Raw genomic sequence first — 13,001 nt, 5'->3', positions numbered from 1 at the left:
CTTTGAATGGTCGCGAAATGTGTTGTTGTAAGTCACAGACTATCTATAAATATATAACTGTATGTGTGTGTATGTGTTACCTCCCCCTCGCTCTCTCTCCCTCTCTCTCCCTTTCTCTCTCTCTGTCTCTCTCTGTCTGTCTCTCTCTCTCTCCACCTCTCCCCCTCCCCCTCTCTGTCTCTCTGTCTCTGTCTCTCTCTCCCTCTCTGTCTGTCTCTCTGTCTCTGTGTGTGTGTGTGTGTGGCTCCCCACTCCCCCCTCTCTCTGTCTCTGTCTCTCTCTCTCCCCCCTCTGTCTCTCTCTCTCTCTCTCTCTCTCTCTCTCTCCCATCTCTCTGTATCTCTCTCTCTGTATCTCTCCCTCTCCCCCCCTCTCTCTCTTCCGGTCTAGGCCAGACCCATGTGGGATGATCAAAAAGTCAGGATGCTCATGTTTCTGTGCCAATACAGAGCTTTATTCCCGCTACAGGCTAGGACGTCAGCACAGAGTGAGTATGTAGATTAAATTAAAGCCAGCACTGGGTGCCTCCACCTTTCAGCGCCTTTTATCTATCTGGTTATACAGTATTCTACAACCTGAAGCTAGCCACCGTCCGGCGCTCCCAAATCCCCCCCCCCTCTCAGCTGTTCAACTTGCATCTGACTTTTGGTTCAAAGGGCCTGCTCAGCGCAGCTTTCCTGATGCATGTCGGCCTGGTGTGATGTCATCTGTCATCACCCTGCGCAGCCAGAAGTCAGAAGTCTCATGGGGATCGCCTGCCGCTGTCCTTGCCAGCTGTCCTTGCTGGTATCCCCAACGCCATCAGACCCATGTGGGTTGTCACCGGCTGCACCACCCGCTGCCTCTCCCCCCCCAGGAATGTTGAGTCTCAGACTGGGGCTCGACACACACATCTATTGCTAATGTTTCCAAAATTTCTAAAAAGTACTTTCAAAACAGAGAGTAGGACATCTCTCTTAAGTCTATCCCCGTTAGGAGACTAGAGTTCAGCAGTGGAATGTAGTAACGAATAAGCCGTTGAATAGTCACTCACAGCCACCGAAGGTAAAACATAGCATAGCTTTACTTGCGTAACAAAAATAGGATAAATAGTCTCCAAACAGACTATAAGCAGTCTTGAAATATATACAGTCTATTTATACCTTGTTGATGTTACAGTTGCTCAACTCGCAATTCACCATGTAGACAGGTAACTTAGTTACAGACTAGCCACCATCCAATACACGGTCTACTCTCCAATACAAAGCTCATACAGTAACAGTCAGGAACATCAATAGCTATCCAGGGAGGAAACCGTAATAGTTCCTTCCTCCTTATATGGCTGCTTAAAGCAATTAGCGTCCAATTGCATCTCTCTAGCATTTAAAGTAACAGCTACATTTGTTACAATCATGGCTTATTATACATTGCCAAGCCAAGACGAGGGTTACATCCCTAACTATCTCCATGTTATATTAGGAAACATTCCTCAATGATTGCTATTTCGTTAGAGTGAAAAATACATACATTCTTTTCCTGGATATTTTAATCCCTACTTCCAGAGGCTTTAATTTGTACTTGTATTCATTCACTTTTGCTCAGGATATGCTATATTAGAGAACAAACTGCCAAGAAATAAAGTAGTGTGGCTCAGCCCCCCTTCTAACTTCCCGTCTCCAATAAGGCAGCAGTGCCTCCAGGAGTGGGATTGAAAAAATTTAGCAACCGGTTCTCTGCCTGGTTGCTAGGTGGGCATGACCATGGTGTGTGTGGCCTACTCAGCCTCCTGTACCATGATGGAGGGACATTTTTGCTCTCCCTGAGGCTCTGGAGTCTTGTTTTGAGCCTCCAGGAGGGTAAAAACAACCTCCCCTGGGCTCTGGAAGGTCTCCAAAGGCCAGAAATGGACCTGATTCTGACCTTCCAGAACTTCAGGTAGGACTGTTTTTCACCCTCGGAGAGCCCTGGCGCAGGCCCTGCACTTACCTGGCATCCAAAAGGGGCCGCATGGACATTCCTGGGAGGGGTGGACCAGAGTGGGTGAGGCTGAAGTATAATTAGCATCTGGTTTGCCGGTAACACTCCGAACTGGCTGAATCCCACCCCTGACTACCTAATCTTCAGCTTCCTCTTTAGCAGGATATAGGGAGCCATTTCAACATCATGACTTCGCTTGTTTAAAGTCCACCTTACAAATCCTCATCCTCTTGTCCTTCTGAATTCAGTTAATTGTATTTCCAATCCAGTTAAATGAGAATTCCTCCAGCAGCCAAATCAGAGGACGAGGAGGTGTGGGAGTCAGGGTCAGATCAAGGCAACCTGAGAGCTCCGAGGGGGAAGAAGGAATGGAGCTGGTAGAGACAGAGACAGAGACAGAGACGAGAGAGAGAGAGAGAGAGAGAGAGAGAGAGAGAGAGGGAGGGAGGGAGGGAGGGAGGGAGGGAGGGAGGGAGGGAGGGAGGGAGGTAGGTAGGTAGGTAGGTAGGTAGGTAGGTAGGTAGGTATGTGGAGCCTGGGCCGTCCATCAGCCCTCAGATGGAGAGTCAATAGCCCCCAGGTCTGGAGGTGGCTGATGAGGAAGAAGAGGTACAGCTGGGTCCAGTGCCTGAAACATGGATGCAGAGAAGGCAGAGGAGAGGAGAGCAGTGGAAATCTGTGGGCCGATTCTTGGGACGGAAGAGCCACCTCTGCTAGTGAATCCCCACCCTAGCTCTGGGGATAAAAGGCAGGGGGCAGAGATGAATAGATGTGGCAGAAAACTATTCATCTCCCTGCTGGACAGACTTGTTAGTCTGCTTTGTTTGCTGGGGCTTCTGATGCTTAAATCATTGATTTAAATACAGAGGGTTTGTCATGTTTGGGGAGCTGGGTCAGAACATGCATATACTTCTGTCTCTGGGAGCAAAGAGAAAATATCTGCTGTGAGCTCTGTGTAGGCATCAGGAAGAGCATCCAGCCAGTAAATGTTCAGCACCATTAAGTCACGTTGTCTTCATCCAATGAACGGGATTTCAGGGTTGTGAGAAAAAACAAGGAGATACCAGAATAGAGGAAAAGGAACTGGAGAAGAAAGCAAAATACAAACACATGCAAATAAAAATAGAATGTCTGTGACAAAAGAAAACAAATGTAATAATAATAATAATAATAATAATAATAATAATAATAATAATAATAATAATAATAATAATAATAATAATAATAATAATAATAATAACAACAACAACAACAACAACAATAACAATAACAACAATATCATCTGGATTGATTACAAAAAGGCATTTGACTCATTGCCACATAGTTGGATCATAAAATGCTTAGAAACAACTGGCATTAGCAAAAATATTACATCCTTTACTGAAAAGGCGATGAAACAATGGAGAACCGAGTTGGCAGTAGGGAATGAGAACTACGGAATGGTTAATATCAAGCGAGGAATTTTCCAGGGTGATTCACTTTCACCTCTTCTCTTCATCATCGCGATGATCCCACTATCAGTAATCTTAAAAAAAATGAAATTAGGCTACCAAACAGCCAAAGAAGCTGAAAAAAAAAAATTCGCATTTATTATATATGGATGATTTGAAACTCTATGGAAAGTCAGAAATAGAAATCCAATCATTGACAAACACAGTCCGAGTATTCAGCACCGATATTTCAATGAAGTTTGGCATGGAAAAATGTGCCACTGTATCCATAAAAAGGGGCAAAATCACTGCGTGTGAGGGAATTGAAATGCCCAATGGCCAACTAATTAAATGCAACAAAAATGAAGCCTACAAATACTTAGGCATTCTGCAGTTGGATAACATCAAGCATGGAGAAGTAAAAACTATTGTCAGGGGAGAGTACACCAACAGAGTTAGGAAAATTTTGAAATCTAAATTGAATGGTGGAAATACAATCAAGGCCATAAACACCTGGGGAATACCAGTTATAAGATACACAGCTGGTATAGTTAACTGGACACAAGCTGATTTGGACATTTTAGACCGAAAAACCAGGAAACTAATGACAATGCACTACAGTTTACATCCACGTGGTGATATTGATAGACTATACCTACCCCGGAAATCAGGTGGCAGAGGATTATTACAAGTGAAGCAAATAGTTGAAGAAGAAAAACATGCACTGGCTGATTATTTAAAAGAAAGTCAAGAACATCTATTAATCGAAGGAAAGAACAAAAATCTGTTGAAGGCCCAACAGATGAAACAAGAATACAAAAAAGATGTGATAAAATTAAGAATGGAGAGTTGGCAGAACAAAGCATTGCATGGCCAATTTCTGGAAAAAATAAAAGATAAAGTGGACAGTGAAAAAACTTGGTTATGGTTAACAGCAGGTACATTAAAGAAAGAAACAGAGTCACTAATCCTGGCTGCGCAAGAACAAGCTATCCGCACAAATGCCATTAAGACCAAAATCGAAAAATCCTCTGATGATGCCAAATGTAGACTTTGCAAAGAGGCTGATGAAACTGTTGACCACATACTCAGCTGCTGTAAAAAAATCGCGCAGACTGACTATAAAATGCGGCACAATTCAGTGGCACAAATGATCCACTGGAATTTGTGCAAAAATTATAACATTAAAACAGCAACAAACTGGTGGGAACATAAGCCTGAAAAAGTCGTCGAGGGTCAGATGGTCAAGATCTTGTGGGATTTTTGCATACAAATGGACAAAATGCTGGCGCATAACACACCAGACATCACACCGATTGAGAAAAAGAAGGTTACAATCATAGACATCACAATACCAGGTGATAGCAGGGTTGAGGAGAAGGAACATGAAAAAGTCGCGAAATACCAGGACTTAAAAATTGAAATTCAACGATTATGGCACAAACCAGCAGTGGTAATTCCAGTGGTAATCGGCACACTGGGTGCTATTCCAAAAGCACTGGAATTACATTTAAAACAGTTAAAAATTGACAAAATCACCATCAGTCAAATGCAAAAAGCTGCACTGCTTGGATCCGCACACATATTACGAAAATACGTTACGACGTCCTAGGCCCCTGGGTGGGGCCCGACTAGTAATCAATGCCAAATCCGGCGAAACAACTGGCCGCTGTGATACAATCGTATAATAATAATAATAATAATAATCCCCCATATACCCTTCTGTAGCAAAAATCAAACTACATGATTCCCTTAAATGGCAAACGGTCCTTTAATCTTTTATGTCAGCATTTTTTTTTAATCAAGAGAGATCATATGAGGTACTATTTTGTTTTTATAAGTTGCTCCCTGTGGTTGAGGTCAGGGCGGAAAACAATGATGTAGCATTTTGGGAGGAATATGCATCCCAGTAAAGCAGCGCTGGAGGCCAAGATGGAGAAGACCCCCACAGCTACCATGGCTTTTCCTTTTGTGCTCAGATAGGCTGGAAAGAAGGAGATCCACACACTGCAAAAGGCCAACATGCTGAAGGTGATGAACTTGGCTTCGTTAAAGCTGTCGGGTAATTTACGGGCAAGGAAAGCCACGATAAAGCTGGCAATGGCCAAGAGACCCATGTAGCCCAAGACACAGTAGAAGAAGAAAGCTGACCCCTCATTGCATTGTAAAATCATTTCTTGGAGCTCTGAATGCATGTCCAACTCAGGAAAAGGAGGAGATGTCGACATCCAAAGGATACAAATCCATAATTGTAAGAGAGAGCACGAGAGGACAATAGAAAAGGCCAATTTTTTCCCCACCCATTTCCTCATCTGAGATCCTGGTTTAGTGGCCATGAAAGCAACAACCACAGTAATAGTTTTGGCCAGTACACTAGAAATGGCCACTGAAAAGGTTATTCCAAATGTTGGTTGTCGGAGAAGGCAGGTCACTTTGCCAGGTTGGCTGAGGAAGAGCAAAGAGGAGAGAAAACAGAGCAGAAGAGAGACAAGGAGGGTGTAGGTGAGGGACCGGTTGTTGGCTTTGACAATGGGAGTATCTCGGTACTTAATGAATGTTCCAAGTATCCAAGAGGTCAAGAAGAAGAAAGAAAGAGCAGCTGAGGTTAAACCAATTCCTAAAGTTTCTTCAAAAGTTAGAAAGACCAGCTGTTTCAGGATACATCCTTTCTTTTCTTTATTTGGATAATGATCTTGTGAACATTCAAAACAGTCATCCATATCTGGAAGAAAATAATAATTTTTCACATAAAGATTTTTTTGGATTAAATCAATGCCCATAGATGCAAATGATACATGCATGTTGGGTTTTCTGGTAAGACTAATGTTCTTTGGACTTCTCTATTTCCAGCAAAGTTTTTTTTTCTTCTAATTCTCAAGGTACTATACAAATTAGCTGGCAATTGCCCATTGAAATATTTATTAGTTCAGACATTGTTTATCTGGACATAGATTAGAATTAGACAGTGATCACAAGTTATGAAGAAGGCCTCATAGGATAGGGCCGTGATGGCGAACCTATGGCATGCGTGGATGGAATTGAATGATGGAGGCCCGATGGACTTCCCTTCGGCCAAGCCCGTCCTGGCGGCGGCGGCGATGTGAAGGCCGGGCCCTGGTGAGCGCGCCGAGGCTGGGTGGAGCGCCGCAAGGACACCGGGCCCGAGGCGCCGCACGGCGGAGGCGTTCCAAGCCTGGGCGATGGAGACGCACGTCTCGTGCTTGTTCAGGGACCGTCCCGAGGCTTCCCTGAAGCCTTCGGAGCGCTGAAAACGACCCTCCGAGCAACCCGGATTGCTCGGAGGGTGGTTTTAAGCATTCCGAAGGCTTCAGGGAAGCCTCCGGACGTTCCCTGAAGCCTCCGGAGGGCCTCCAGGGGGGGAGGCTCTTTTCACTCTCCCCAGGCTCCTATAAAGCCCCTGGAGCCTGGGGAGGGCAAAAAAAGCATGTAAAAATGGGGGGGCATTGTGCGCACATGTGCACTGAGGGGGGCACGTTGCATTTTGGGTGCGGCATGCCCGCACATGACCCCCCCGCACTCCCCCCACTTGTGGCACGCGAGCCAAAAAAGGTTCGCCATCGCTGGGATAGGGGATACCAGGAAGGAACGCTTTTAAAATTGCTTAATATATCCTTGCCCACCCAAAAATGTTTTTAACTTAGTGAACAATCTTAGGGAAAAGAACAGCAAATACAAATGAGGTGGAACATGTGAAAAATAAATAAGTAGATTAGAGATCCTTTGATCATAGAACATGTATCACTCAATGGATACATAATTTGGAGCTGCATTTGAAAAACTACCTGTAAACTTTGATTCCAACAGACCTTAATCCACATGTGCAGAAATGTATATTCAGGCTGAAGAACTTGTGAAACTATTAATTATATGTATCCAAAAATCTTGCACTACAATTTGCTTCAATCTACCGACCAAAAACTGATGGAATGTCTCACGTACCATTTTGATTTGAAATCTTCCCTTCTGGACATGGTACACAATCGTAGCAACAGAATTGTTTTCCTTCAATCCCTTTCTTCCAATACCCAGGGGAGCAACGGTTATTACACAGAGAAATTGGAAGTTGCTGGTCATAAACATGAAAGGTTTTGAAAAGGGAGATTTTTAGATTTTTCGAATTCATTATGGCAGGAAGCAATATTTGACTTCTCAAAGGGTTACTAAATTTTATTAAACTTGATTTATAAATGTGTATAGATTCAACATCTTTTCAATCAATAATTGCAACCCAACTATGTAATATTTTCTTACTGTAATGTAAATTTTGTATATATAGAGAGTATTTATTCAGAAAACACCTTTCTTCTTTCAAAAAACAGAAATTAGATTTATAAATAGCATAGATTTATGCAGAGATTATGTTCAATATGGCTTATGGACAAAGGCATCTTCGTTTGATCATAATGGATCACAATCTATTCCATTAAATGTGTCCCTACCTGGTTAAAAGCAAAGTGCCAGGCAATCATATCTCCATCGATAAATAATTCTTTGCCTTCTGGAGCACTGGGATCCACGTTTCCAACTCTAACTCTCTGAAAGGATCTGTTTGGAAAAGTGATCATGTTGGTGATGTCGAATCCTCCTGTTGCTTCCCCTTTCTCATTCAGGAAAACTCTCTCCCCAGCTGAATTGTTAAAAGAAATGCCTTGAAGAAATGGATGGAGCTACTTGAAAGAGAATGAAAGCGAGAGGGAGTTGGAAGGAGCTACTAATAATATTCAGAATTTATTTACTTATTCTTCCCATTGCTGCTCAAATAACTTCATGAAGAACATTAATAATTTACATTGCATGGGATTCTACAGATCTTCAATGTTAATGATTTTAAGGAAAGTTAGATATTGTCAATCAATAAAAGCAAAATGAATAAAATCTATTTCAAATATGATTTATTCTCACTATTTAAACAATGAATCAAACCTGCACCATTCATAATCTTGTTCTTTACATAACCTTCTTCATTGGTACAAAGCTGTTTGAAAACCTACTTTAGACTGACAGATTTCCTTTAACCAGCTTTTAGAATCTGAGATTTAAGAGACCTTTGATATACTTAGACTAGAGTAGAATAATAGAGTTGTAAGGGACCTTGAAGGTCTTCTAGTCCAACCCCCAACCTTGACAGGAAACCCTATACCAATATAATTGTTAATTTGTCCCTCTGATCACTAGATGGGACTAGAGAGCAGCAACAGTATATAAAGATCATCTGTTGGGATATATTTGTCCTCCAGCCACTAGATGGGGCTAGAGAGCAACAATACAATGCAATACAATACAATACAATACAATACAATACAATACAATACAATACAATACAATACAATACAATACAATGTAATACAATACAATATAATAGCAGAGTTGGAAGGGACCTTGGAGGTCTTCTAGTCCAACCCCCTGCCTAGGCAGGAAACCCTATATCGTTTCAGACAAATGGATATCCAACATCTGCTTAAAAACTTCTAGTGTTAGAGCACTGAAAACTCCTGGAGGCAAGTCTTTCCATTGGTTAATTTTTTCTAACTGTCAGGAAATTTCTTTTTAGTTCTAAGTTGCTTCTCTCCTTGATTAGTTGCTTCTTGTTCAACCCTCAGGTGCTTTGGAGAATAGTTTGACTCCTTCTTCTTTGTGGCAGCCTCTCAGATATTGGGAGACTGCTATCATGTCTCCCTTAGTCCTTCTTTTCATAAAACTAGACATACCCAGTTCCTGCAACCGTTCTTCATATGCTTTAGCCTCCAGTCCCCTAATCATCTTTGTTGCTCTTCTCTGCACTCTTTCCAGAGTCTCAGCATCTTTTTTACATCGTGGCAACCAAAACTGAATGCAGTATTCCAAGTGTGGCCTTACCAAGGCCTTATAAAATGGTATTAACACTTCACATGATCTTGATTCCACCCCTCTGTTTATGTAGCCTAGAACTGTGATGGCTTTATTGTCAGCTGCTGCACACGGTGGGCTCATATTTCAATGGTTGTCCACCAGGACTCCAAGATCTTATATAGAGTGAAAGTATTATGTCCCCCCTCATCCATCATTCCATCCATCAATCCATTCATAATCTATCTATCTACCTGATCTGATCTAATTTAATCTAATCTACATCAATATATTCCAATACATAAATAAAATGGTAATAGTTATGCTATTATGGAGGGTGTTTTTTTTCCCCAAAATATAAGCTTTTCTTTGAACCGTAGCTGAAATTAAGAGTTAAACTATATTTGAATAAGATGTACAACACAGTTGAAGCTTGTAGGCAAACAATCCATATTAGGCTGTTGGCATCTTTGATTAATTTGGCGCCTCTAGGCTGACACTTCAGCTGAAACATGTACAAGGGCGAAGGGAGTTTTTCTTTGATAACATTCCATCCCTGGCCACGATATCTCTGACCATGTAACCAATGATATATTCATGTGTAAGGTATATATATGGAAATGTATTTTCCCTACGTTGTTCCCTTGTTTATCTTTTGTATCCACCCACTTTCGATAACCAATAAAAGGGACGTTCGGAGTTAGATCTGGGCACTCCCATCCCGAAAAAACTCCTGTGTGTGTATTCTCTGATTCGGATGGTTTCATGGGAGGCCCGCCAGCGGTATCCTTACATTAGACTATGATGAGAAAGGCTATTCACTGAAAGAAAAAAATAGGTGTGGCAGACAGCCCTTACCTGCCAAGGCTGTAGATGTGAAAATTCAAACCTTTCACTTCTTCTCTGTGGGGCTCTTGACCTCACAGCCTCAATCAAAGAATGTGCCACTGCATAAACAGCATTGTAGATATTGTAGCTTTGGCCAGTCATCTGCAACTCAAACAGAGGAGTAGGCAGATTCTCCAACTTCTCTTCTCCACTGCAACTTTCATCGGACATTGAAGGTGAGTCTTTATTCGAAACTGAACAGTCGAACAAGTGCTCCCAAACTTCTTGAAGAAATCCATCTTTGTGGGTTGAAGGCTTGATGACTTGAAGAAATTCTTTGAAGCCACCAACTTCTCGTGAGTGCACGGTAAAGGAAAGAGACCCATGGTACAACTGGACATCCCAAGCCCTTTGGGCTCCTGTCAATATGAAATCAATCGGGAACATCAGGATCCAAACCTTTCTAAATGATGCAATCTCTTTATTTTCATAATCACGTAGAAACATAACATGTCTGAGCCATACAATTGTGAGTGATTCGCCGTAGACAAGAAAAACATTGGCTTTCTGATCTACCAGTTTATTAGAAATAATCGAGATTAGATCAAAGAGTTCTGAAAGTTCATCAAAGGGGGCTTGCTGGGGAATCTTTTGTGCGAAAGCCAAACAGATCCCGTTTTGGGAAAGCAGCGGATGCATTTTCTGCAAGAAATGTTCTGCCTGGTTCTTATCAAAAGTGAAGACGCCAATCCACCTCCATCCAAAATGGAGAAGAAGTCGGATAACTCCGATGTACTGACGGTCCTCTTTTGGCACCATGCAATAAAGGGAAGATAATTTGGTAGCCTGGAACTCTTCTTGGGCAAAGGAGCCATAGGTTAACTGAACAAATAAGAGGCAGTCATTATTCATAAGAAGGAAAAAAATATGGAAACTGAATGAACTCTAATGGGTTCTAATTCCTGTTTGTGCAACTGGGTTGGACTAGATTAGATTAGATTTAGATTAGATTAACAGAGTTGGAAGGGACCTTGTAGATTATCTAGTCTAACTCCCCACCCAAGCAGGACCCTACACCATTTCTGACAAATGACAGTCCAATCTCTTCTTGAAAGCCTCCAGTGATGAAGCTCCCACAACCTCTAAAGGCAACTTCTATTCCATTAGTTGATTGTTCTCATTGTCAGAAAAAATTTCCTTATTTCCAGGTTGAATCTCTCCTTGATCAGTTTCCGGCCATTATTCCCTGTCTGGCCTTCAGGTACCTTGGAAAATAGCTTGACCCTCTCCTCTCTATGGCAGCCCCTCAAATTATGGAACACTGCTTTCGTGTTTCCCCTGGTCCTTCTCTTCACTCGACTAGCCATGCCCAGTTCCTGCAACCATTCTTCATGATCCCTTCCCACTCTATTACTCTCTTATTTTCTGACTCTATTTGTTTTGTTAATGTTCATTACAAAAGAAGACAAGTTTCTCTCTTACCACTCTCCTCAAATTACCTGTGGAATCTTGAAGAGATTGATGCTTTCTGCCATAGAGAAAGAAGAAGCGGCATCTAACCCTCCAATGATAGCCATGAGATTCTTCTGGCTATCACATTTGTAGTTAGGGACAAATTCCTGGGATTTGAAAAGGAGGTCCAGAGTGGTGCGATAGGTCATCCTGGAATTGTAGTAACTGTCACAGATGTGGAATCCAAGAGTGATGTTAGGTAAGATCTGGGAGTCCTCATTGATCTCCTTCACAGCGAAGGCCAAGGCAAGGACATTTTGATAAAATTTTGTTATGACACTGCCAATAGTTAAATCCCCCCATTGAAGAAGTCATTTTAAAAACGTTATAATGTGGCATCATTTCTAAATATATAACAAGGATTTTCATCTCTGGTGGAAATAGGAAGATGATAACTACCAAATACTCAAGTACTGTAATAATTTTACGGAGTGTTTCTATGTATTTCCATGGTTTGCAATAAACAAGCACTATAGCAAAAAAGAGTGTTTCTTTTCTAAGCTATCTTTTTCTACAAGATTAGCACAATACAAAATATGAAAATGTTCAGCAATTATCAATCAATTATTGCTTACAGATCTTTTTCTTTAAAAATTAATTTCAGCTCATTAAACATTCTTCAAAAATCCTCAATAAGTCTTTCGGAAAACATGTAATGTACGAGTGAGAAAGTCTTGAAGACTTTCGTGTATTTTCATGAGAAAGAGTTTAATTCAATGTAAAAAAATGTTTCCTTCCCCATAAACAGATACACTCAAAAGACAAAGAAGGCTTAGGTAAAGGTAATGGTTCCCCTCTACTGTTGGAATATGTGACCAGCCTGACTAAATACTGAAGGAACCCTGTTATCTTCCCATTAAAGATGGTCCCTATTTTTCTACTTGCATTTTTACATGCTTTCGAACTGCTAGGTTGGCAGAAGCTGGGACAAGTAATGGGAACACACTCCATTACATGGTGCTAGGGATTCAAAGTGCCAACCTTTCTGATCAACAAGCTGAGCATCTTAGCCACTGAGCCACCACATCCCTTAAAGAATGCTTAGATTACATCCAAAATCTATCTTATGCTGAAACGGCTTTTACTCATATGAGAAATTTCAAGGGAGCTGGTTGAAATTGGAGAATACATCTGAAGAAAAGAATTCTTACTCTGGTAAGCGATACGGTTTTAGAGAAGGATGGTCCTTAAATTCAATTTCAATAAAATTATAAAAAAAATGAGACACCATCCCACCAATGATGAGGTCCCCATGCTGGAACCATTCATGTGGAAAGGGGAAAGCATCACTTGCAGGGCATCTGAGAGTAGCAACTAAGGGCACCAAGAACATCAGAAGGTACATCTTCACTTTATTGTTACGGATAAAATGTCTTGGTGTATCATTCAAAACGAAGTTCTGACTGATAAGACAGGAAGAAGAGAATC

The 13,001-nt window shown here is 41.6% G+C and overlaps 1 protein-coding gene across 1 annotated transcript; it reads right to left on the bottom strand.

Annotated features, from left to right (window-relative positions):
• Window positions 1-5,209: 5,209 nt before the first annotated feature.
• On the bottom strand, window positions 5,210-11,722 carry LOC309400625 (vomeronasal type-2 receptor 26-like; the record flags this gene model as incomplete). Its single annotated transcript, XM_081969185.1, has 4 exons — window positions 5,210-6,108; window positions 7,347-7,422; window positions 10,092-10,943; window positions 11,561-11,722. 4 exons carry the CDS (start codon window positions 11,720-11,722, stop codon window positions 5,210-5,212), a joined length of 1,989 nt encoding a protein of 662 aa, XP_081825311.1.
• Between the last annotated feature and the right edge of the window lie 1,279 nt (window positions 11,723-13,001).

This window comes from Natrix helvetica (genome assembly GCF_964273705.1).
Source record: "Natrix helvetica genome assembly, chromosome: W".
Taxonomy (NCBI): Eukaryota; Metazoa; Chordata; class Lepidosauria; order Squamata; family Natricidae; genus Natrix; species Natrix helvetica.
The sequence above is the reverse complement of the archived record's forward strand: the minus strand, read 5'-3'. Positions and strand labels throughout refer to the sequence as shown.